General features: G+C 40.5%; 1 protein-coding gene across 1 annotated transcript in view; it reads right to left on the bottom strand.

Moving 5' to 3' along the window:
- Positions 1 to 27,976, bottom strand: part of LOC133875337 (callose synthase 10) — a 90,641-nt gene that overhangs the window by 35,173 nt on the left and 27,492 nt on the right. Inside the window, exons 8-12 of the mRNA XM_062313441.1 lie at positions 18,287 to 18,384; positions 18,089 to 18,206; positions 17,509 to 17,637; positions 692 to 768; positions 509 to 596 (exon numbers count right to left, since the gene is read on the bottom strand). Of these exons, the coding sequence (XP_062169425.1) occupies positions 509 to 596; positions 692 to 768; positions 17,509 to 17,637; positions 18,089 to 18,206; positions 18,287 to 18,384 (510 nt within the window). The remainder of the gene's footprint in view (positions 1 to 508; positions 597 to 691; positions 769 to 17,508; positions 17,638 to 18,088; positions 18,207 to 18,286; positions 18,385 to 27,976) is intronic.

Raw genomic sequence — 27,976 nt, 5'->3', positions numbered from 1 at the left:
CTTGGTAACCATACTAGCCACCCACTTCCATTCTGAGTGATGTTGAACATCATTTTAAGACACATATAAAGCTAGTGACCATATTTTCGTAATTTTTTACTGAGAAAATATTCCCGACTGTTCTTCATTCAAAATTGTTTAAGCTGGGTAGCATGGGGCTGTTAAGATGGTGTTCAGTGGAGTCCAAAGTTTTTGAGCTGGCCCTGGAGGGTGGTTCTACTGGATTAAGGATTCGTGAAAAGTGTAGGGGATTTATCACCACATAATTTACCAATACCAACACCCATGTTTTGGTGTATAGTCAAGCCAAGTTCCATTTTCAGTGAGATTGGCATATCAGACCTCATATTCCTATCAAATGCCAAACCCCAATCCACACTCACTGTATAATTAAATCAGAAAAACTTTTGAGAAATCTGACCTCTCTTGTTTAAGTTTCAATAATGATGGATTATGGGAATATACAAAGATTGGTCAACTTTGACCACAACTTATCAGAAAAACTAACCCTTTTCCGCTTTTTAGGATTAGGCTTCCTCAAGAATGATGAATCCGTCTTCATTGGCCACTTTAACTCATCAAAGCAAACAGATGACCTACATAAACATTGCAAATAAGACAAAGTACCAAAGAGATACCTTAAAGTGTACGCAACAATCTAGAAAATACATGTATATCAACAAAAACAAACCAAAAATATTCATTAAAGTCATCATAATTCCGCCATTCTGAATGTGCAGCTTTCCCATTACTGTTTGTAGCTGCTTCCTGTATTTTAAAGAAAACAAATTAGAAGTACTCACTAAACAATTCAAGTACATATCAAATGAAAACCAGTATATGACCAGCAGAATCTCCTTTTTAGAATGAAACAAGCAAGAGAACAAGAAGCACCATATTAAAAAAACTATAGAAAAACATCCCCAGCTCCTTTAACCTTAAAAAAATTTCATACTTCTCCTCATCTTTTTTTTTCTTTTTTTGGTAAGTAAATCAATCTCGTTAAAGCGTGGAGAGGTGCAACTCTCGTACACAGGAAATATATAAGAGAAACCCCCTATTAAGGAGGAAAAAAAAAAGACACCAGGAAAAAACCAGGAAAAAAGGGACCAAAATTTCCTTTATTGCCAATTATTTTCAAGATTTGGGTGTTTCTTGTGGGGTTTTTCTTTGTTCGGGTTCTGTGGGTATTGGGTTTTTTTTGGGCTTAGGGGGTTTTATTGTATTTTGGAGGGTTTTATTGTATTTTGGGTTTTTTTTGTATTTTGGGGGTTTACTATTGCTTCTCGGGTGTTTGGTGGGGTTTCTATTGTACTATGGGTCTCATGTGGGTTTTGGGTGTGGTGGCCTTGGGTTTTTTATGTGGGATATTGGGGTTTTTTTTTGTATTGTGGGGGGTCTTTTGTATCTTGGGTTTTTCTGTATTATGGGGGGTTACTTTTGTACTTTGGGTGATTGATGGGGTTTACTATTGTATCTTGGGTCTCATGTGGGTTTTGGGTGTTGTGGGTTTGTAGTTCCTTGTGGGTTTTCTTGGGTTTCTATGTGGGTTAGCTGAGTTGTTCCTATGTATACTTCCTGTGTACTTGGGGCGCCTTACGCTTTTTTAATGAAATTTTCTTACTTATCAAAAAACAAAAAAAAAGAACAAAAATAAAAAAATTCAGAAAAACAAGACAAATGCATACTATTATACACCGCTATCCATGCATATAGATATTGGAACATGACATTCGTTAGCTCTTCCACTGAAATCTCATGATCTTCAAAGCACCTTGCATTTCACTCTCTCCATATACACCACATTAAATACCACAGTACCATCCTCCAAACTTCTTAAATGTAGTACTTTCCAACTGACCTCTCTAACATGCCAACAACTCTATTAGCTTTCCAGGCATGACCCATTCTATACCAAAGAAGTGGAAAATCAAAGCCATAATTATCTTACCACTTCACAATAAAGAAGAAGATGAAATGAGGACTCCCCACTCCTCTTGAACATACAACACTGCTAGGACTTTCCTCTTCCTCAGATCATCCAAAGTCAATATCTACACTAGAGCCTCTGTCCACACAATAGGATTACAAACATTGTAGCCTTCCAGGTGATGCAAACCTTTCAAACCCAACTATCAACTGTTAAGTGTTCCCCCCACAATAGGCGTCTTCTGAAAGTGTCAATGGGCCCATGGACTTTTCACACCCACCAACTTTCTCAAAGTCAGAGTCATCACCCAAATTGTACTTCAAACAATGGAAAAAAAGAAAGAAAGAAAGAAAGAAGATAATGACATTTCAATCTCCTTACGAATCTCCCAATTGCTTGAGATAGAGTGATCTACTATCAAAATATTGTCAAGAAAAGTCAGTTTAGCATGAACCCAAGTAATCTGAGGAACCTAGACATAAACTTTTCAATGGTTGCTCAGTTGGGGGGACTGCTAATTCAATGAGAAGTCATCTCCTTTTATCATCCCTGACACCAGTCAACTTAAAGATATGAAGCTGTCTAGGGAATCTCCAGAGAATCCTCCAAATTAAGCAATCTGCTTCTAAAAAAGTCCAAAAGGTATCATTATGATCTTTTGCATCTCTTCGCACATCTTTAATACAAATTAGAATTCGGACTACAGTCCATACTAGCCCATTTTTTAATTGAAGCTAGATTTCTTACAAATAAAAGAATGCTGTCAATCCAGAAACTGATAAATTCAATATATAACCCTTCTTTGCAATATCTACAAGATAACAACAAAAGTTTTTAACACCAGGCCAAGTTGATTCCCTATCGAGCAGTCTCCTATGCTGAAAATGCCTTCATTACAGGGAGTCAAATACATTAGCCAGTGTTCTCATTGCTAATGAGAAAAGTATTTCTAGACAAGCACAAAGTTATCTAAGTAATTCCTGTTGGGTAACCATCTCCACTCCATGAAAAAGGATTAAAATATTATTCAAAACTCAGCAAGCTAAGGCTGCATATGATACTTCATATCACCTCAGCTTCCAATCAACACAAAGATTCAAGTGCTGGAAGGAAAAAATTATCCAAACACACTGTTCACCAAACAACCATTAGCAAATGAAAGCCATCTACTGAAACTAGCAATGCATGCATGCTTCACTGTCGGGAGGAAATCGTAACAAACTATATCAATCAAAAAAATAAGCCAAAGATGACAAACAATTTAAATTTCCTGTCAGTCGATATAAACCGAATCTTGCCTTTGCCATGATACACCAGTTCTCATTGTGCCACTCTTGTGTGTGTGCATCGACAAGAATACTAAAATAAGAATACATTAGTACATAAATTACATAAGAAACAATGTGTTCGTGTGTGTCTGTGTCTATATATATATATATATATATATATATATATATATGTATTTCATTGAAAAGTACAAAAAGGCACAACCCTAGTACACATGAAGTATACAAAGATAATACCCCACTAAAGGCCAAAAGAAGAAAAAAAAAAACTCCACAAATTGAGAGAAGTTAGAAAAAAAAAAATATATATATATATATATATATATATTAAAAGCCCATGTCCAACTAAAGAGGGATTTGACCAAAATGTTTTTGAGCTCGTCCTTCGACTTTTCATGATCTTCAAAATATCTTGCATTCCGCTCTCTCCATATGGTCCATATTAAGCACAATGAGGCTATTCTCCACACAACTATAACTGAATGAGTACCTACCTGACCTCTCCAACAAACTAACAGCTCTATCAACCTTTCAGGAATAACCCATGTAACATCGAAAAGAGTAAAGAGCCCACTCCATAAGTCTCATGCCACTTCGCAGTGAAGAAGAAAATGATCTATAGATTCTCCGCTCGTCTTACACATACAGCATCATCCCACCACTATTAACCCACTCTTTCGCAAATTATCCAAAGTCAGAATCTTACCAAGAGCTATGGTCCAAAAAAAGAAACTCGCCCACAGGTGTACTTTAACTTTCCACATACTCCTCCAAGGAAAAGAAGAAATTCCTGAAATAGATAACTCATGAAAAAATGATCGCACATCAAACTTCTTCCTCTTAAAAGGAATTCACCGAATACAATCCCCCCCACCTTGTCTCCATCTGAGAAAATACATCCCAAAAAAGGGAAGCACCAGCTCTACCTCCCAATCCTGTGCAACTCATAAAAAAGGTACATTACACTGAATAACACCATTGGAAACCTGCATATTATCCATGACCCTCGTCTCCTTACATCTCGCAATACGAACTACCCCAGAAAGGCGTCCTTCATAGAGTGATCCGCACATCAAACTTCATGCCAGAAGCTAACTTCATGCCAAAAGCTAATTTGAGAACCAGCTCTTTTTTCTTTTTCTTTTTTTAAGCAATGACAACTTTATAGAAAAAGCCTAAGGCGCCTGTAATGTCCAATACATTATTTGAGTGTTTCAAATGTAAATTAAATTAACTAAATGATTAGTCAAGTAAAGTATGATGAAAACACTAAGAAAACACGTAAAAACAAGTTTCGGGAAGTTGTGTTCGGACGGGAGTTCCAAAGAGTGAAAATTCATTCTCTTGGGGTTGTGTCCGGACTAGCTATACCCCCTGTCCGGACAGCCAATGCAGAATATCAATTCTGCAGTTCAGCGCGCGTGTCCGGACAGCCACTCAACCTGTCCAGACAGCATGTGATATAAACGCGAAATGGGCTCTTTTTCAGCTCATTTTTGCACCTCTCACGCCTCCCCTCTCCGTTTCCTCTTGTGTTTTAATACAAAACTCATATTTCTCAAAGATCTAAGCCCCTAAACTCAAATCTAACTTCGGAAACGTGATCTACAAGGCCCGATCTACATTTCCACCAATTGATTTGAGGTAATTTTGAAATCTTCAATCTCTCTAGATTTTGGGTTAATTCTTGAGAGATTGACCTTGATCTTCTAATATTCTTTAGGTTTTACACATTTTGGAGCTTCCTAAATGATTCCCAAGCTACAGGTTGCATTTGAATGAATTTTGGTAAGTTTTTCAAAACTCAAACTTTTGGGTTATTGTTTAAAGTGTACTTTTAAGTGCCTAACCGTAAAATTATTTTATGAATTAGTGCTATTTGTGATTGAGTTGTTGAATAGAACCCTAGAAATTCCATGGGTTAAGCTCTTGAACAATTCAAGAGCTTTTGAGAAGTTTAGAGTTAAAAATACAAAAATGTTGTGCAATGTGATGATTACAGTGGTACATTGGAAGTTGTCACCTAGGAATCCATAGTTGAGCTCAATATCCGCACAGCCAAAGCGAGTATTCTACTCACTGAGAAAAAGATACTACGTTTTACGTATCTTATAGAAATGCAAATGATATGCTTGTTTTGATTCGAACCGACAATATGTTGATTACAAGTGTTTGAGTGTTTTTAATGCTTTCCATTATGTTGACATATGATGATGATGTTTAAGTGATTTGATGAATATGAAAGCATGATTTGAAGTGTGTTTTGATGAAGTTTTATGTGTTTCAAATGACGAGTGTAAAAGTATTAATTGAAGTACGCTTTCATGATGTTTATGTGATTGAAAGTTATGAGTATGAAAGTATGAAATGATGAATGTTTTGATGAGTTTTAAATTATGATGAGAATGAAATGTGATTTATGTGATTTGTTTTGAGAAAATGACCCGTTGAAATGTTTATGTTTTATGAGAAAGATAAGTGTTGAAAGCCTGAATATGAAAGTGAATGTAAGATGATTTGAGCATGATAGCGTAAGTATGTGAAAGACCACTGAGCCTGCGTTCCCTTTGGCACTGTGTCGTGAAAAACCAATGGGCCTGCGTTCCCTTTGGCACTATGTTGAGAAAGACCACTGGGCATGCGTTCCCATTGACACTGTGTTGTGAAAAACCATTACGCCTGCGTTCCATTTGGCACTATATTGTGAAAGACCACTGGACCTGCGTCCCTATTGGCACTGTATTGTGAAAGACCACAGGGCCTGCGTCCCCTTTAGCACTATGTTGTTAAAGACCACTAGGTCTGCGTCCCCTTTGGCATCAAACCAAAGTGACAAGAATGACGTAGATGAGCATGTATGATGTTTTTATGTGATGATTTAAGTTGTTTTCATGGTTAGATGTATCGGTATGCGCATGAGGTTGAATGGAATAGAATATATGTATACAGTTACAGCTAGAATGCATTAATGAGTTTTCATGCTAGACATATCTATATGCCTATGAAGTTAAATGGAACAGCACATATGTATATGTGTACGGCTAGACTACATAAGAGGTTTTGAAGGCATTAAGCCTAATTGCGCTTAGATACTCGTATTTACCAAAAGTTTGGAAATGCCCGTATCTTAGTATAATTGGGTTGTGATATGTTTAGATGCACATAGATACTTGTATTTCCCAAAGGTTTGAAAATGTTCGTATCTTGTATAGCTAGGCATGATGCCACATGTTTTCTACTTAGACGTACTTATATGCTAGTATTTCCCAACGGTTGGAAAGCTTGTATACATATATAGCTGAGTCACTTATTATGTATGTAAAAGACAATGTGTAGATGAGGCATGTATATATGTACTTCAAAGCAGTAAATTGGAATGCGTATATAAATTCACAGCTACGTAGTATGAAGGTCACGTATTTCTGAAATATCGGTGATTACGTTATCAGCTATGTTATGTTTTCAAGGGACCGATTTTCATAAATGTAAATGGTAGCTGTTATTGTAACCGAATGATAAAATGAAATGTCGGTTCTATGTGAAAACTTAGTATTATGCTGATGAAGTGGTGAACTCACTCCTCCACATATACGGACGTGGCTAACACCACGATCGTATGGATGCTGATGCTTTCGCTGCAGGTACCGCGGATATAGATAATTACCCAGTTGCCTTGTATTTGGGCTATTAAGACTAAAACTCGCCGCGATGGTTGTAATTGTAGGACCATGGGTTGTCCATTCATTTGTAGTCTTTTGTATATGGCTCATGTCGATTATGACACATACATTTGTTTAACCATTCTTCTGAGTATGTAATTAATGTTGTGTTTAAAGCCTCAAACAGATAGACATTGTAATGGCTCTTTTGCATAATTAACAATTGAAGTTTTATAGATGTGATTTCCGCTGCATAGATGTCTATTCTGCTGCATAGAAGTATACTCTAAATATCAGGTACATAGTTGGGATATGTACCATGTGTTGGTTTCATGACAAATAGCCATGCCACTATGATGATCCATTTTGTGTGTTGTATAAAAAATAAATAAAAAAGAAAGAAAGAAAAAGAAAAAAAAAAAAAAAAAAAGGTCATCACAACTCCCCTAAGTACACGGGACATATACACTAGGGCTTTCACACAAGCCCAAAACCCAAAAAAATCAAGAGCACCCACAACCCAAAAACACCCACCAACCCGACACCCACAAGACATCAAAGCCCAAAACCCTTAAACGCTAACAAGCATGAGCCTTGCCCATTTCGCACCTAGATGATGCTCCCTTTGCATCATAGTTAATGGAGTACTCAAGCTCCATTAACTAGTGCTGGTAGCAGTCGCTTTCCCTAGAAAAGTGTTTGGTGGACAGCGGGGCTCGGTAAAATACTCACCTAGAACAACCTTAGGAAACGGCATGTTATCGTGATCAATCGATGCTGCATGTGTAAGAAGACCGAGGAAACTATGGATCATCTTCTTCTCCACTGCGACATGGCTTCTGTTTTATGAAATTCTCTCTTTAGCCGTTTCGGGATGTCTTGGGTTATGCCTAGACGGGTTATTGACTTGCTTGCATGTTGGTAGTTATCTGGTAGATCAAGGAGTGCTGCTGTTTGGAAAATGGCACCTATTCGTATCTTTTGGTGCTTATGGTGGGAAAGAAATTATAGGAGTTTTGAAGACTTGGAAAGATCCTTGGAAGAGATCCTTTTTTTGGTTCTATCATTCTTTGTATTGTTGGACTTCGGCTTATGTCAATCCTTTGTATATTTCTTTTTCTGACTTTCTCACTCGCTTTTCTATTTCTAGATAGTTGTTTTTCATGTATACTTCCAATGTACCAAGGGGCACCTTATGCTTTTTCTATAAAATTGATCTCTTATCTATCAAAAAAAAAAAAAAAAAATAGTTAATGGAGCATTCTAAATTCAGAAGCTCCCTTTTACCTTAACTTTTCAAGTGGTGTCCCCTATTGAGTCTATCACCAACTCCAAATGCGGATCAAAACCAAACGGCCAATTTTGAGGCTAACCCAAACCTGGCACCTTCTCCATCACTACAGACGGGGCATTGAAATTCGACAATGACTCAGCAATCAAGCTCTCCTTCATATTCAAAAATCTGTTATCCCTCATCTTGCGATTATAACACCTCACGGGTTTAGGGGTCGGAAGTCTAACCGTAAACACTTCAGCCACAAAACTCGAAGTTGAAGCCCCACCAGCTCCCTTCAGCACCACTCCCATAGACCCAACAGATTGTTCTACACCAAAATCAGGCACACTAGTCACACTAGTAGACCCACCCGAAGAACCAAGAACTGCAACAATCTTCTCAAGGGAAGGAGGAGCCAAACCTGAACCTTCCTTGACCAAGACCAAAACTACTGGCGGGGGCTGAAGGTTGAGAAATCCATGCCAAAGAAGACACTTCGCCAGAACGCAAGGTCAAGCCAGTGGAACAAAAAGCAAAAGAATCTGTTAGCTAACCTTACCATCCAACGAATCTGGCAAATATACCGTCGAAATCTTATCGGCGACAGCAAAACTCACCGTAACCGGCCCTGGAATGGGCAAGGAGCAGCCAGCTATCACTAGGCAACCTGGACCACTACCAGCCAACCCAACATCTACAGTCGCAATCTCCGAACACAAGACCTACTCCAACGAAACGAGCTGAACGAAAGCAGACCTCCCCGGAAGAGACCTAACAAGCTAGTCATCAAAACATTCATCTGCCAAAGACAACCCATCACGCCAACCACCGTCAGACACAATCTCCGCAGCCCGGATCACCTCCATCAACTTCTTTGGTGGGTTAAAACATGGAATGGGAGGGCACGAAGCCGAAGCCACATCCAAACCCAAATTGAGACCAAGAACCGCAAAAACCGAAAAACGACAACTCACGCCCTTACCCAGAATGGGTGTGGGGTTTGCCACAGAACCCAAACTTGGAGAGGGTTTGGGTTTAGATTTAGAAAGAGACTTAGGCCTAAGCTTAAACATACAGGCCCAAGCTCTTCTCCCTAAATGCCACCCATTTAAGGTATATGAAACCATTTCCTACTTCACTAGTGTTACGGACCTATGTGCGACGTAGGAAGCATGGGCAGGAAGCAAACGAACACATAGCTAAAGACCTTGCTAGGGTTCAGGGAGAGGATATAAGTGGCGGCTGAGACAGAGAAGACTAAGAATGGGAAAGTCGGTGCTCTTCTAGCAGGACTTTTCAGTAGGAAAGAAATCATCTTGTAAGGAAAGTATTTCTTAGGAATAAGGAACACTGATTTCCACTAGAATAGGGTATTGATAAATAAGGGAATTCCTTTATAGAAAGAATTCCTAGGAATAAGGGATTTGATGTAATTCCACAACTTCTATTCTTCTTTGTAATCTCTATATATAGAGGTCTTGATTCATAATAAAGACACGATCAATTTACCACAGAATTCTCAACTCTTGTAGTTGAATTAGGAGGCAGAGGTACCTCGAATACCTTGTATCCATCCATCACCTTCACCATAGGTAAATCCAGGAGGTTCAATCCTGCTGATTTGCCCACCCATAGACCAATAACCCGATCACAAAACCAGATACACGACAACTTGGTATCAGAGCCAAGTTCCGGAGCAATGGAGCAACGACTAGAGCACGTGGAAAAGGAACTAAGAGCAGGAGACGAACGAATTCAGAAGGATATGGAGAAGTTAGCCAAGGGCCAGAAGCGCTTAGAGGAGATGCTGAGCGCTTTTCTCTCTAAAAATCCGAATCATCAGGAGGAAGAACAGAGCAACGCGGCAAGTTCCTTAAGGGTCTGAACTGGAGGATTCAATCGGACCGAATCCAGCAACTCTTTTCCTAAGGTGGCCAAGTTAAATTTTCCAAAGTTTGACGGCTCAAAAGACCCAACAAGTTGGGTGTGCCGGGCAAAACAGTTCTTTGAGTTTCAGGGGACTGCCGAGGAGGACAAGGTGGGGTTGGCAGCCTATCACTTGGAAGGACAGGCACAACTGTGGTATAAACTATTTAAGGAAAGTGAGGAGCAAGTTTCGTAGGAAACCCTGAAGAACGGATTGCATGTGCGGCATGGGGCGACCCAATTTGGCGATTTTTTTGGTGATCTCACCAAATTGCGTCAAACGGGGACGGTGCGGGAATACGAGCATTTGCTGAGCAGGGTTGGACGTCTCTTGTTCACACAGCAGGTTAGCAGTTTCATAAGTGGGCTAAAGGAGAGCATAAGACCGGAAGTTCAAGCCTCTCAGCCCCCCACTCTCACGGTTGCAATGGGACTGGCACGGTTGTATGAGGCAAGGTTGATGGCTCAACGACGGCCCTCGTATTCCTACAACACCCGGAGGACCATGGGCCAGGCGAATACACCGCCCTTACCATCCGCAAGCCTTATGCTGAACCGATCCCCGGTGATCAAAAAGTTGAGTCCGGCCGAATTGAAGGAACAGAGGGACAAAGGTCTCTGTTTTAATTGTGACGACAAGTTCTCCTCGAGGCACAAGTGTAAGAAGCTGTTTCTAATCGAAGGAATTTATGAGGAAAACAATGAACTCCCGAGCGAGAAAGGGGCACGGGAAACTTGGGAGGACGGCGAGCACGAGATTCCAAAAATATCCCTCCATGCAATTTCAGGTGTGCAAAATCCGCAGACGATGCGCATCGCTGGAACCATCCGAAAGACCCGGGTAATTCTAGTAGCGGACACAGGTAGCATGCACAATTTTTTGAACACTGAATTGGCAGAGCGGATGGGCCTGGAACCAGACAAACAGACGGCCTTCGAAGTTTTGGTGGCTAACAGGGAAAGGCTTTCCAGCAAAGGGGTGTTCTGCAGTACCGGTTTGGTTGGGAGGTACCTTATTTACGCTGGAATTTTTTCTTGTTGATTTGCGGGGGTACGACTCAATCTTAGGGGCACAATGGTTGAAGATGTAAGGACCCATTTTGTGGGATTTTTCCTCACTCCGCATGAGTTTCCGGTGGCAAGGGAAGAAAGTCACGCTGGTTGGCTTGGAGGCACCTAGGAATAGAATACTGGAAGGTTCAGAGATGCAAAAGGAATTGAGACGCAATGGTGAAGGAGTCCTCCTCTAGTTTTTTGCAGTGCAGTTGGGGGTCGAGCAGTGCTGCCCAGGTGTAGACAGCCCGGACCTTCAGCGCCTCCTAGAAGAGTTCCAAGATATTTTTGACGAGCCGCAGGGTCTGCCTCCTATGCGGTCTCATGATCACAAGATTCCCCTGATTCAAGGCTCTTCCCCAGTAAACGCGAGGCCCTACGGGTACCCCTATTATCAAAAGAATGAGATAGAAAAAATAGTGCTGGATTTACTTAACAATGAGGTCGTCCGAGCCAGTACTAGTCCATACTCCTCTCCGGTCTTATTGGTCAAGAAGCATGACGGTTCATGAAGGTTATGTGTGGACTATCGCGCCCTCAATCGGATCACTATCAAGGATAAATATCCAATTCTGGTCATTGATGAACTGTTGGATGAATTGCATAGTGCGCAATACTTTTCAAAACTAGACCTCCGTTCCGGGTACCATCAAATCCGGATGCAAGAGCAGGATGTAGAAAAGACAGCCTTTCAGACGCATCACGGGCACTTCGAATTTTTGGTTATGCATTTTGGTCTCACTAATGCTCCATCCTCTTTTCAGTCCTTGATGAACGACATCTTTCGAGGTTATTTACGTAAGTTCATTCTCCTTTTTTTTTATGACATACTTATTTGTAGTAAGTCTTGGGAGGACCATCTATATCACTTAACGTGTGTCTTTGACATTTTGAGAACTAATCACTTGTTTGTTAGAATGGACAAGTGTAGTTTTGGCCAACAGCGGGTGAACTACCCAGGCCATTTCATTCAGCAGAATGGAGTCGCCATGGATCCTTCCAAAATTCAAGCCATGCTGGCCTGGCCGAGACCTTCCAACCTCAAGGCACTTCGGGGCTTCCTTGGTCTTACCGGCTACAACCGGAAGTTTATCCAGCATTTTGGTACTATTGCCCGACCTCTCACTCAACTCTTGAAAAAGGATGTTTTTGGGTGGAATGAGGAAGCCAGCAACTCATTTGATCGTCTTAAAGAAGCTATGACAAAGGCGCCAGTGTTGGCCTTACCCAATTTTTCCAAAACATTCGTCATCGAGTGCGATGCCTCGGGCAACGATATAGGGGCTGTTTTGATGCAGGATCACCGCCCCATTGCGTACTTCAGCCAGGCCCTCTATGGTCGTAATCTCTCTCTCTCTCCACCTATGAGAATGAAATGCTTGCACTCGTTGCTGCCAATCAACGGTGGCGTCCCTACCTCTTGGGCCACCGGTTTGTGTTTTGGACCGACCACCGTAGCCTCAAATATTAGTGGGATCAAACTATCACCACCGAGGCTCAACAAAAGTGGCTCGTCAAGCTCATGGGGTATGACTTCACGATTGAATACAAACAGAGGCACGATAATCGTGTTGCGGATGCTCTCTCTCGTCAGGAGGAAGGAACTCTCGTGGCCCTCTCTGCACCGATTCCCCACTGGATCGAACCTATCCAGCAGGAAGTTCAGCATGATCCGGACCTCCAGGCCTTGGCAGCACACATTCAACAAAATGAAGAGGCACGCATTCAACAGAATGAAGAGGTGGGACCGTGGCGCATGCAGGCAGGGCTTATCTACTTCAAAAACCAAATCTATCTCAAGGCTGAATCCCCCACAGCAGCAGCCATAATCGCAGAATTCCACAACAGCACGCATGAAGGATACCACAAGGGTTTACAACGGATTCGGTCTATTTTTTACTGGCCTCACATGCAGCGGCAGCTCCGCACCTTCATCAGAAATTGTGACATTTGTCAGCGTCACAAAGCTGAAGCCACCAAGCCCGCCGGTCTGCTGTAGCCCCTACCCATCCCCGAACAGGCTTGGACGGCTATCTCTATGGACTTCATTGACGGCCTTCCAAAATCTTACAAGCGTACTACTATTTTCGTGGTTGTCGATCGTCTTTCCAAGTATGGCCACTTTACCCATCTCAAGCATCCCTACACGGCACCACAAGTGGCTCAAACCTTCTTTGATGTTATTTTTCGTTTGCACAGTATTCCCACTTCCATCGTCTGTGATCGAGACCCCGTGTTTACTGGACTCTTTTGGCAGGAGCTTTTCCGCTTGCACGAGACGAAGTTTACTTTAGTTCCGCTTATCACCCGCAAACGGATGGGCAGACGGAGGTTTTGAATCGCACTATTGAGATGTACTTGTGATGCTTTACTAGCTCTTCTCCCCGCCAATGGGCTAAGTGGTTGCCATGGGTCGAGTATTGTTAGAATACGAGTTTTCACTCTGCTACTAAGCGAACTCCCTTCGAAATTGTCTATGGGCGACCTCCTCCCCCTCTTTTACCATTCATTCCCGGAACTACTCGTTCGGCTGCTGTGGAAGAGGCATTGCTCAGCCGCGATCAGGTCTTATTGGAGGTTCGTCGACAGCTGCTAGAAGCTCATAATCGCATGAAACAAGTGTATGATCAGTCGCAGGTTGAGCACATTTTTTGGGAAGGAGAATGGGTGTACTTACGGCTCCAGGGGTATAGGTAGCAATCTATCCACAAGCGGAGCAATCTGAAACTTTCTCCTAAGTTCTATGGTCCTTACCGGATTGTCAAACGGATTGGCTTCGTAGCATACCAGCTGGCTCTTCCTCCTAACGCTAAGATCCATGATGTTTTCCATGTTTCAGTTTTGAAGAAATGGGTTGGGAAAGGGGTACCAGTTCAAGACCATCTTCCCGCTCTCCACGAGGACAGCCAGCTCTTTCCCCAAGCTATCATCAACCACCGTCGTCGCCAAGGTGTCCCTGAAGTACTGGTGCATTGGCAGGGCCTTTCACCTGCAGATGCTACATGGGAGCCTCTCTCCGACTTTGAGCTTCGTTTTCCTTCCTTTGCCCTTGTGGACAAGGGCAATTTGAAAACCGAGGGAGTGTTACGGACCTATGTGCGACGTAGGAAGCGTGGGCAGGAAGCAAACGAACGCATAGCTAAAGACCTCGCTAGGGTTCAGGGAGAGGACATAAGTGGCGGCCGAGGCAGAGAACACTAAGAATGGGAAAGTCGGTGCTCTTCCAACAGGACTTTTCGGTAGGAAAGAAATCATCTTGTAAGGAAAGTATTTCCTAGGAATAAGGAACACTGATTTCCACTAGAATAGGGTATGGACGAACCAGTCGTGTTCATTTGCGCCAGAATCGATAACCCATGGGTTGCTAGTGGAGGATAAAAGACAGTGAGATGCAGTACCTGACTGAGCAAGAGTAGCAGTGGAAGAGGAAGAAGCTTGCTTATGGGCCAAGAACTGAGCATACTTATCTTTCGGAATGGAGATGACATCACACTCCAAATTGAGGCTGGACGGAGCAGGGGGTCCAGAAGTGGCTAGAGAATCTGCTTGAGAAGACACCTCATTGGCAAACCCAGATGGTGTGCCAAGTAGATCCCAACAATAATCCACAGAATGATTGTTTCGGCCACAATGAGTGCATTTGCGAGACCCACGACCGCCCGTACGACCACTACCACGAGAATCACGTCCACCGCGAAAACCACGACCACCTCTACTGACACGTCCACCACGGGAACTACCAGAACCACCACAGGCAGCAATAAAAGCAGCGCGATCACCCTCACGGTCAGAATTCAACACAGGGCCATGATCAGATAAAGTAGCACGCTGAATACGACAAAAAACCTCAGGAAGAGATGAGAGATCTGAACTACCCAAGATTTGTGCATGAACTGACTCATACTCAGGTTTCAAACCGAGAAGAAACCGAACCACATCCACATCTTGACGCTGCTTGCCCATTTTCTGTAGATCAGTTGAGAGTGGTTGATACATGTCCCGCTCCTTACAGATGGCCAAAACCTGATTATAATACTCGTCCACAGGCTGAGCACCTTGCTCGAGTCCAAAGTATTGTTTGCAGACTTCATAAATGCGAGTAATATTGCCAGTACCAGAATACATATGACTAAGATGATCCCAAATATCCTTGGCAGTAGGAAGATAAATACACGAGGATCCAATGTGAGGTCCAACACTATTCAACATAAGAGAGATAATCTAATTGTCTTCTTGATCCCAAAGGCTGGTGGAAGTAGAATCAGTCGGTTTGCCTGATTGCAAATGAGTATACATACCCTTCCCGTGCAAGAATACCTCAACAGAACGTGCCCAATAGACATAATTTTTGCCATTTAATTTCACGGATGTCAGTGGTATATTACCCATAGAAGCCGAAGTGGGTATATCTGATTTAGTAGTAGTAGTAGTAGTCATGCTGAGTCGAAACTACCCCAAAGTGTACCAACAAGAAGAAGAAAGCCCAAAAACACAACACAAGCAATAAAGTGTGTAAAATGGACAAAAAAGGGGCACAAATAAACCAGGACCGAGGCTGAAATGAGCCGAACTCAGCCAAAAAAAAAAGGTGCCTGAACCAAGCCGAACCGGTCTAAAATGGGCTGAACCGGGTCGGGAACTGGCTTAACCAGATCTGGAATGTCTGAATCGGGTCTGGAACTGGATGAACCGGATCTGGAATGTCTGAACTGGGTCTGGAACTGGATCCGGGTCGAGTTAAAAGCGGGTCGGGTTGACCCGGAACACGAAGCGGGCGGAACTGAACCGAATGGACTGGGCTGACCCGTGCGGGTTTGAGTGACCGGCCCGACGCAAATCCTCTGCAGCGACAATCGAGACGGCCGGTGACCACGTCAGTCCAATCTCCACTGAACCCACTCACTGAACAACCACCAGGAGAGCCACACCACCACTAAACATGGCTCCGGCAACCGCAGACGACGTCAACCTCCACAGACTGCACCGACGCCACCACTAAGCACAACTCCGGCCACCGCAACCAACACCGACAACAACCAACGGAGCAAATCAACAGAGCAAAGCAACGAAGCAAACCATGACGGCGAGATCACGCCACTAATAACCGTGATTGCGTCGCCGCCGCTTGCCAGACACGGGCATGAAGACAATCACCACTTGTCCTAAAAGCTTAAGCTGATCGGAATAGGTAAATTTAATCACTTAATTAATACTTTAACACTCCCCCTCACATGTGGGCTTAGACTTCCTTTTTGATAAATGAGGCCCAACACGTGGAATATTTAATTGAAACGGGAGGAAAATGACGGAGTCAAGGTTCGAACTCAGGATCTTTGGCTCTGATACCATGTTGTTAGGGTTATGTGAAAAGAAAGAGGAGGCACGTTATATTGTCTTACGTAGCCTACCTCACACATTATTATATAGGCTTTGGAGAATATTACAATGACCACAATACCCTCAAACCCTAATATATTATTCTAACAATAAATAAGGGAATTCCTTTACAAAAAGAATTCCTAGGAATAAGGGATTTGATGTAATTCCACAACTTCTATTCTGCTTTGTAATCTCTATATATAGAGGTCTTGATTCATAATAAAGACACGATCAATTTACCACAGAATTCTCAACTCTTGTAGTTGAATTAGGAGGCAAAGATACCTCGAATACCTCGTATCCATCCATCACCCTTCACCATAGGTAAATCCAGGAGGTTCAATCCTGCTGATTTGCCCACCCATAGACCAATAACCCGATCACAAAACCAGACAGAACAACTAGCCTATAATTTGTTGCAAGAATGAAAATGATAAAAATTAGCTGAGAATAGTTATGCTTACTTATTTCAATTGCAAGATTTCAATAAAAAGTGCAATAAGATACTGTTTCTTAATGTTAACTGTACATATGAAAATGCAAAATTAAAACCAAATTACTACAAGCCCAACTGACTTCCTTAAGGCAGGCAGCAAGATCCACTCCACAAACATTAAAAAAGAAAAAGCTTCCTTCACATATATAATCTTGGTGGATGTTAAATTTACACTTCTTCCAAAAGCTTAAGCTGACAAAAAAATATGAATTTAATCATTTAATTAATATTTTAATACTCATTCTCAATAAGTGAGACCTACCACATAGAATATTTAACTAAAATGAAAATAAAATATGGAATTAGGGTTTGAACTTAAAACCACTACTCTGATACCATATTAAACACTTATCCCAAAAACTTACACTAACATGAAACAGTGAATTTAATTAGTTAATCAATATTCTAATAGTGGATAAAATATTCAAATGATTTTTACTTTCAGCAAACAGGATAACATAAGATACATTAAAATTATGTGAATTGTAGCAAGATCCACTTACCGATTTCATCGCCTCATATATAGGGCAAATGATTTTCTCAAGAAAGGACACAGAACCACTTTCAGTTTTACAGCTGGCAGCATGATTAGCTTCTCCATGATCCAATATTGCATCCAACTCTTTTGCCATCTACAGAAATGCTATTGATTATAATATTGTTCATTACGATAGTTAAACCACAAAACTACTATCTTAAAATTTCTTGCAAAATGTCTCTGAATTTAGCCAAAGTAGAGCAATATACTCTCACAACTTTTGTGCATTTATCTGGTGATAACCTTATAATTATCAGAGTCAATCTAGGGTCACCCACATCATCATCAACAGTGACTTGTTTCCATTTGTGATTTTCAAAGTCACATATAAATTATCTATTAAACTAATTGGTCATTTAGTATGGTAAAAACATCAATTATAAAGGAATGTTGGTTACAGCACCGTGACTTTCATAACACATAAAGTACAACACAAGAAGAAATTTCATTGATCAAGAGATAGATTGTCCTTAGATTAAAACAGAACGAGGATAATAGCAAATCAAAAGGCCAAAAGAATTTATAGATTATTAATCGAGGCTTACATGGTGGAATATATAGCAAATGCATTCAGGAAGGAAACGGACATTTGCGGCTTCGCCCCAGATAAGAAAGTACAATGAAATCAGAAAAAGCTTCCTGTCCCTATTAATTGCTTCTAAGCTGTGGAAAATATAAAGGAGGGATAAGCAGAGCATAAAGCAACCAATTATTTCAAAACAACATCGGGTTTAATAAGTGACCTGTTCCAAACAAAGCGTTTCCGCAAGTACTTGCACCATTTCATATAATTACCAAGCACCTTCTGGAAAACCTCATTTATAGCTTTTTCGTCTATTTTCTGTACATGCCACAAGAAAAGGGGGATACCAGTTAATTTAACATCCAGAGGAATCCAGCAATGATTTTTCCAATACAATATTCGATGGAAAAGAACAGCATACAACCAACAAAACACAACTTTTATTTTATACTTAATAAGATTTTAATACAGAAAAAGAGAGTAAGACAAGTAGATGGCAATATACAGTCTTATCAAGATTTTTGTTCAGTTGAAATCAGTCTCTTGAGATCCGCGTTCGAGTGGCCTCTTGAGTTCTTGGAACCACTTCTATGATTTCATTAGTAGATTCTATTAATTCCCCTTATTTTCGATTGTAACTCTTTAGGAGAGCTTTTTGTACACATCCTGTCTACAAGAAAACAAATAAATAAATCCATTTCTACAGTATTTTCGGGTCAAAGGCCAAGCCAATCGAATCAATGAGGCTTCTTCTTATTTATATAAAAATTAATTTTTTACTTAATCTCACAAAAAAAAAAAAAGACCAAATTGTAGAAGTTGCAGAAAATCCAGGAGAATGAATATCAAAATCAAGTAATACAAGTTAGAAGTCCAAAGTACGTATAAGCCACCACAACATATCATGGAAAATAATGCCAACATAATTCATGTATTTTCAGAATGCATAACACCAGATTTTTTTTTTTTTTAATAAGTAATATCAATTCATTAATAAAGCGTAAATAGGCGCAACCCTAGTACACAAGGAATATACAAGAGAACCCCAACATGAAAGAACAGAAAGATATGAAAGACTATGTTTAAAGTTTTCTTAATAGCGGTAAATAAAACTTAAAACTTCATAAACGCGTGTTTTGTGTGTAAGACCACCGCAGCAAGTGGATGAGCTATAAATGTGCTCACTCCCATTCATCCAAAAAAAAAGTTGCGCACACTCCCCTCAAACAATGCTTGGGTGTAAATCCCCCAACACTCATGTTTTGGTGGGGCAGTACCTAACTCTATGGCGTCAGTAAAATTACCTTCCTGAAGCTGCAAATATGGTGGTGGTGGTGGTGGTGTGTGTGTGTGTGTGTGTGTGTATGTGTGTTGGGTTGGGGGGGGGGGGGGGGGGGTGGGGGGGGTGGGGGGGGGGGGGGGCGGGGGCGGGGGCAGGGGCAGGGGCAGGGGCCCTTCAAAGCATTACCCCTTCCTGGGGCCACAAGTAGGGGATGCCACCACTCCCACCTACTTTTTTTCCTTACTCAGCCAAAGAAAAAATTAAGCATATAATATATCTATTATCTAGAGTATCATGCAGAAATTTAGGGGATTCCTAGCATTAATACAGGAGTAACGAGCTTTACTAGTGGAAGAATAAGCTTCAGGACGTTTACCAAAAAGGCTGGTAAGGCCTCACATAAAGAATTTCCAAACCAAGATTCAATTTACAAGCCTAATGGTTACATCAAGCAACAGTATGCACATAAGTTGAGGACGAGGAATTTACGTAGAAGACTAAAAAAAACACAATGATGTCCTTGCTAAATTGAGCATTCACAACATAATACTTGTACTTCTTCTTTTTTATAACAATACTTGTACTTTCTTATGCAGAGTATAACATAAGAATTGATTAGAGCATTTCTACACACCAAAATCATGTATATGCATACATGTAGAACTTTAACCACGATACAACAACATCTGTTGTGTACGTAAAATATATCCTTGAAAGTCGATTTATATTCTGCTTTTCTCCATGAGTCCAAGGACATTGATCAGGCCTCACAGCCCCAAAAAATTATGCTCCATGCAAAAATAAATAAATGAAGACCTATTTTCTAATTAGTTTGTGTAACAAAACCTTTTCATTCAACGCATTAGGTATTAGCTAAAGAGTGAAAAATTGCCAAGGACAAACAAGCACAGGTTATCTATTGTGTAGCGAGCTTCATTAATAAAATGAAGAAAATAGCGATATTGTAACAAACAATAATCTGGCATGCAAGAAACCATTTTGATCAATAAGAAAGACTTTGCAAGAGAATTTTAGTCAAGTAATGTAACTGGGAAATAGCTTGATCTTGGATAAACCACACATAATAAAAAAAAGAAAACTATACTTTAGTGGGCATCAGAAGATAAATACTATTGATGTATTGTGGGGACAAGCTACATTAAGATGAATGTTATTATGCATGCAATTATTAAGTTCAATTAAAATAAAACCATAAGCACTTAAGGTGTCATGTATCCACGGAGCTCTTGCAAGTATTTCATTGGGTGCTTCTCTCCCATGAATCTCTCTATCTCCCTTTCCCATCAGCACATGTAGGCACATCCCGGCATTTTTTAGTTGGTTCGTTTCCCGGCAATGTCATGAACAAAGTTTTCCTTCTGCTTTTCACAATGGGGTATTTGAGTAGATTTTATGTGGAAGCTAAATCTTTCGAGTTTATTTGTAAGAAAGGGGTATCAATTGCTTGTGTTTACGAAAGAAGTAGGGGTATTGTGCGCTCTGTTTCTCAAGGTTGTGAAATGGTTGCTGGCCACAATGGAAGACCTGCTTTTAGTAGAGGGCTCGAAGGAATTCTTCAAATGCTCCATGGTGGGTTCTAAAGCTTATATCATAGTGCTACCCGAATTTTCAAGGACGATTTTTTGTTGTTGCATAATACAGCGGTGGTGGCCAGAGGGGTTACGTGGTCGTTCCAAAAAGAAAAGGTGGTAGGGGTTGGTTGAGGCTCTCTCTCAAGCTACGAAAGATTCTAGATTTTTTCTAGCTCTCCTTCAAGGTTGTTGATAAAGCCTCTTGGTCTGGGCTATTTCTAGGTGGGAGCCCTTCATCTAGCATGTCTATGCATCCTTCAACGTCAGTGTTGTGTGCCGGCCGAGGCTACTCTTATGACAAAATCTACTGCACCTATTTCTCAGTTCACAAAACAGCCTTACCACAAAGAGAAGCCCGTTTGTACTCACTGTGGAGTACCAGGTCACACTGCTGAAAATTGTTACCGCCTGCATGGTTTTCCACCGAGATTCAAATTTACCAAGAATCTCTGGAATTCTCCATTTGCACATTCTGCAAATCATGTCCAGGAAATGGACATCAATTCTTCTCAACAGAATGATTCTCATCAGGTTGTGCCTCAGTTGACTATCACGTTGGATCAATGCCAGCAGCTTCTGTCTCTTCTCCAACAACAGTCCATTGCTCCTTAGCCTTCTCCAAGCATGGTAGGTAGTATCTATGCATCTTCCTCTACCCCAACTTCCACTTCCTCCCAAGTGTCAAGTTACACTTCTAGTCATTATAATCTTGATTTCAACTACTCTGTTTTTTCCGCTACTTATCTAGTAAAGCCTCCTGTTTCCCATTCAAAACACACTTCCTGGATTGTTGATACAGGGGCAACTGATCATATGATTAATTGCCCATCCCTTTTCACTAAAATCACTGCTGTTGTATCAACTTCTGTCAAATTACCTAATGGTTTGGTTGTTCCTATAACACACATAGGCACTGTTGTTACATCAGAAAATCTTACACTGATTGAGGTCCTTTGTGTGCCTTCTTTTTCTTTCAATCTAATTGCTGCTAGAAAAATCATCAAATTCTTAAAAGCCTATCTAATTTTCCTTGCTGGTTTATGTTTTATCCAGACTTTGTGCCCTTGGAGGACAATTGGATGGGTAAGGAAGAAGGCGGCTTGTTCTATCTCCTGCAGCAACTGAAGGTTTTCTCCATATCATCTTCACCTCCACCAGTTATCAGAACTTTCTCTATTTGCTTTAATTCAATAAAGTCTTCATTTTCGGATGTATGGCACTATAGATTAGGCCACCCCGATAGGGTGTAGTCATGCTAAAGAGGCGTGGCGGTTAGCTCCTCTATGCTTGCTGTGGTGTATTTGGAGGGAGCGGAATGCTCGATTGTTTGAAGGTGTAGAGGCATCTATGGCGGAGCTACGGAAGCGGTTGCTCAATACATTATATTTTTGGATAGCGCCCCATCATAGTTTGAGTGTTTTTACTTATGTAGACTTTTTAAATTTATTCTCTGTTCGTCCTTTTTAGGGGTTCTCTTATATACTTCTCGTGTATAAGGGTTGCGCCCCTTTGCGCTTTTTAATAAATTGCAATTACTTATCAAAAAAAAAAAAAAAAAAAGATTAGGCCACCCATTTGCTTCCCGAATGCATTTCCTTCATAATAATGTTCCTGAAATTCCTTGTAATTCCAAAGACATATGTTCAATATGTCCTTTAGCTAGGCGGCATCGTCTTCCTTTTCATGTACATAGTGGTGCAACTTGTATGCCTTTTGAGTTGGTCCATTGTGATATCTGGGGGCTAATGGCCAATACCTCAATAAATGGCTCAAATTTTTTTCCTCACAATTGTGGATGATTATACTTGCTTTACCTAGGTGCATTTGATGAAACACAAAACTCAAACATGTTCACTCATTCAATCTTTTTTTAGCCTTGTTCATACTCAGTTTAATATCAAAATTAAATGCATCCGAACTGATAATAGTTCTGAATTCAAAATGGAAACCTTCTTTTCCACTCATGGTACAATTCATCAACTTTCTTGTGTTGAAACTCCACAAAAAAATGCTGTTGTGGAGAGGAAACACCAACATTTGCTTAATGTAGCTAGAGCTTTAAAGTTTAAAATCTCCAGTTCCTATTTCTTTTTGGGGTGACAGCATTCTAACTGCTACTCACATCATAAATAGAATTCCTACTCCTTTGCTGTCCAATAAAACACCACATGAAATGCTTTATAAACTTTCTCCTTCCTATTCTCATCTTCGGATTTTTGGATGTCTAGCACACATTTCTACTCTATCTAGGCATCGGACCAAGTTTGATTCTAGAGCTATCCTTTGTGTTTTCATTGGTTATCATTTTGGTACAAAAGGATATAAATTTTACAATCTACATACACAATCCATTGTTCTTTCTAGAGATGTTGTTTTTCATGAGCATGTATTTCCTTTTGCTATAAATCTTACTCATACCTCTGCTGATGGTTCTTTTCTTAAACCTATTTCTTCATCATTAGATTTTCCTGTTCCTCTACCTATTCCCATTTCTGATATCACTTCAGATTCCCCTGTTTTTACTCTTTCTCCCACTTTTTCACCAGAACAGCTTTCCTCTCCTTTTCAATCTGTTTTTCCACATTCATCCCCATCTCAATCTTCCAATTCTCTTCCTGTTCCAGCAGTTTCTATACCTCAGCCTTCTCAATCAGATTCTGTTCCCATTAGAAAATCTACTAGGCCCAAACATAAACCTAAGTATCTGGAGAATTATCATTGTCAGTTGGCCTCTTCTATACCCTCTCTATCTTCTTTTGCAGCACAACAGTCAGATACAATAGTCAGCAAAACAGGTACTCCTTATTCCTTCCTTGTCTTCTTATCTTTCATATGATCATTTATCTCCTACTTACAAGCATTTTGGCCTTTCAATTACATCTCAAACTGAAACTACTTTCTATCATGAGGCTGTTAAATTGGTCATTGGCGCGAGGCTATGTCAACTGAGATTTCAGCTCTTGAAGAGAATAAGACATGGGTTGTTTGTGATCTTCCACCCACTAAACGACCTATCAGTTGTAAGTGGGTCTATAAAATCAAACATAAGGCTGATGGTAGCATTGAGAGGTATAAGGCTCGATTAGTAGCAAAGGGATACACAATGCGAAGGTTTGGATTATCATGACACTTTTTCTCCCGAAGCAAAAATGACAACTGTTAGATGTGTCTTTGCTCTTGACGCTGCCAAAAATTGGTTTTTACACCAATTATATGTAAACAATGCTTTCTTGCATGGTGATTTACATGAGGAAGTATACATGAAGATGCCCCCGAGTTTTGGTGTTAAGGGGGAGTCCAAGATCTGTCGATTAACCAAATCTTTGTATGGTTTGAAACAAACATCAAGACAATGGTTTTTGAAGTTTTCATCAACCCATATTAGTCTTGGTTTTGTTCAATCTAAGGCTGATTATTCCTTATTCACTCGGCTTCAAGGTTCTTCTTTCATCGCTTTGCTCATTTATGTTGATGATGTAGCCATTGCAAGCAATGATTCACTTGCAGTTTCCACTTTCATTACTATGTTGAATGACAAGTTTAAGCTCAAGGATTTGGGCTCCTTAAAGTACTTTCTTGGTTTGGAGATTGCACGGTCCTCCAGTGGCATTTCTGTGAGTCAAAGGAAATATGACTTGGAGATCTTAGAGCACTCAGGTCTTTTGGCTTCTAAACATGTTCAATTTCCTATGGAGCAAAATTTGAAATTATCTAGAGATGATGGTGCTCTTCTATCGGATCCTAGTGTTTATAGTCACTTGATTGGTCGCCTTCTTTACTTGATAATTACTCGGCCTGATCTTGCCTACTCGGTCCAAACTCTTAGTCAGTTTATGGACCAACCGAGATAGCCCCATCTTGATGCTACTCATCGGGTTCTCCGGTACATCAAACATGCTCCAGCTCAAGGCCTCTTCTTTCCTGCCAACAATGAATTACATCTCAAGGCATTCTGCGATTCGGATTGGGCAGGATGTTTAGATACCCGAAAATCTATCACAGGCTATTGTGTGTTCATTGGTCATTCTCTTATTTCTTGGAAGTCCAAGAAGCAACAGACTGTCTCACGTTCTTCAGCTGAAGCAAAATACAGGTCTATGGCCTCGACTTGTTGTGACATTATGTGGATTCTTTCTTTGCTTAAAGATTTACTGGTTCCTCATCCCCAAGCAGTCTTTCTATATTGTGACAATCAAGCAACACTTCACATTGCTACCAATCCAGTATACCACGAGCATGCTAAGCACATAGAAATCGATTGCCATCTTATTCGGGAGAAGATTCAGCTTGGAACTATCAAGACTTTTCATGTTTCTTCTAAGCACCAACTTGCTGATATCCTAACTAAACCCCTTGGTTCTGTTTCCTTCCACTCTTTGATGTCCAAGATGTCTGTTCAGGACATCTACCATCCATCTTGAGGGGGAGTATCAAAGACAAGAGAAAAGAATTTTTCTTTTGTATAGTTAGTTTGTTTAGATAAGTTAGCTTTTCTGTTATTCCAGCTGTCTAGTTAGTTTAGTTTTCTGGCTTGTGTTATTCAGCCTATATATTTGTATCTTGAAACACTTTTGTACTTACTTGATTCATTTTATCAATCAAAGAGATTTTTCTCTCCATCGCTTACTCTGTTTCTCTCTAAACTTGACACTGGCGCTCCATCCTATGTAATGGTGATTGAATTATTCCAAGTGTACCCTCCAAGACACCCATCATTCCAATTTTGTAGCATTCTATATAAGCATCCCTCAAATCCAAGCAACAAAAGAAATGAGAGTTCAAAGATTACTAATGCAACAATAGTAATCTGCATCTTCACAATAACCCTTGCACATGCAATACCAATTATGAATTTACATTCCCCTCTTAATAAATTCTTTGTCAAGGGCTAACCAACAACCATCCAAACAGAGAAAGCCACATTTGGAGAAACATAAGCATTTCGAAATTCTCTCAAAGAAAATTCACAATCACTACCATCCCCTATAGTTTCATATAAAGGACTTGTTCAAAATTTATTTAGGGCAATCCAAAATCAAACATTCTGCTCTCCATTGACAAACTCTAAATGTATGCTTAACAGGAGATGGTTATGTAACCACCACTATTGAACATAACCCATCCATAGAGAAAGTCAATATAGAAAAACCCAATACCAAAGAGCTCTCTACATGATAATGTTTCATCTACGGATTCACAAGAGAACGAAATAAGAATCATTGAAGGAAAACTTTTTTTTTTTATGACGAAAAATCCCTCCAAGGCAGGGCCACTTCAAGTACCCACCCATATCAGGTAAACCTCGGACCCGTGTTAAGCACTCCCTCCATACGGATTGGGTAATACTTAGGCTTCGTCAGTGGGCTGATCCCAAAGAATTGTTTACACCCAAGGGAATTCGAACCTTAAACCTCATGGGACCACCACAAAGACTAAGGCCCTTATCACTTGAGCCAACCCCTTGGGGTTAAACAATATTAATATCAGCTGTTTGATTTATGAAAGTGCTTTAAAAATTAAAAATACTTTTCTAAAAAAAAAAACCGCGTCTTTTTGAAGAGGTAACATGGAGACAGAAATCTCGTGCTTTGTGGCTGAAGGAAAGGGACAATAATACAAACTTTTTTCATAGGATGACCAATTCGCATCGTAGATAAAATCACGTGAAATCTTTGAGGATAAATGGGGCTATGTCTAATAATTCCTTGGAGATAAAGGAGCATATAGTACACTATTATAGCAAACTGTACACCAAGTAGAGTACTTGGAGGCCCAGGGTGGATGGGCTTTCTTTTTCATCCATTGATGTTGAGGAAGGCATTTGGTTAGAATGAGAGTTTGAGGAGCTGGAGGTGTGGGATGTGGTGCAGAACTTGAATGGTGATAAGGCGCGGGGATCGAATGGGTTCACAATGCTTTTTTTCATAAGTGTTGGGATGTTTTGAAACAAGATGGTATGGTTGTGTTTTCAGAATTCCATAATCGACGCCAATTTGAGAAGAGTTTTAACGCAACATTTGTCTCTCTAATTCAAAAGAAGACAGAAGCTGTGGATGTAAAGGATTTCAGGCCGATTAGTCTGGTGGAAGGGGTCTATAAACTCATTTCCAAAGTACTTGCTAACAGGCTCAAATCAGTATTGGGCAAGATTATTTCCAATTCTCATAATGCTTTCATTGGAGATCGGCAAATTTTGGATTCAGTTCGCATAGCTAATGAATGCTTGGATAGTCGAATTAGGTCGAGGGAGGCTGGATTGTTGTGCAAATTGGATTTGGAGAAAGCTTTTGATCATGTTAATTGGGATTTCTTGCTTTACATGTTTCAGTGGTGTGGTTTTGGGGAGAAGTCGAGTGGTTGGATAGAATTTTGTATATCTACAGTAAGATTTTCCATCTTGCTGAATGGCACTCCGTCTGGTTTATTTAAGAGTTCTCGTGGTTCAAGGCAAGGGGATTCGCTTTCTCCTTGTTGTCTGTGGTGTTTATGGAGGCGTTAAGCTAGATGTTGAATGCGACGATGAACCAAGGATTATTGACAGGTTTTTCCGTGGGATCCAGGGATAATGAATAATTAGTTGTGAATCATCTGTTGTTTGTGGATGACACTTTAATTTTTTATGGTGCGCAGGCAGAACATGTTCGAAATTTGCGACGTTTTCTCTCTTTTTTTTTTTTTAAGTAATTAAACTTTATTAAAGAAAGCGTAAGGCGCCCCTAAGTACACAGGAACCAAAGCTAACCCGCAAAAACCCAATATAACCCACAAAACCAAGGCCCCAGAAAACAAAATAAAACAAAAAAACCAAAAACAAACTACAAAAGGACCCAACTAAGAACAAGACTACCCGCCAAAGCACAACAAGCCTACAACATGTGTGCATTGCCTTTTCAACGCCTAGAGGGATCTTTCGCATCGCCGTAATTGATGGAACTATGCAAATTCAAAAGCTCCCTGTTTCCTTTAGATTTCTGGCACGCAATCAACTGGAATTCCTCTTCCATGGCATCTCGAATGGCCATAGCCTCCTCCCCAA

This window comes from Alnus glutinosa, chromosome 8 (assembly GCF_958979055.1).
Source record: "Alnus glutinosa chromosome 8, dhAlnGlut1.1, whole genome shotgun sequence".
Taxonomy (NCBI): domain Eukaryota; kingdom Viridiplantae; phylum Streptophyta; class Magnoliopsida; order Fagales; family Betulaceae; genus Alnus; species Alnus glutinosa.
The sequence above is the reverse complement of the archived record's forward strand: the minus strand, read 5'-3'. Positions and strand labels throughout refer to the sequence as shown.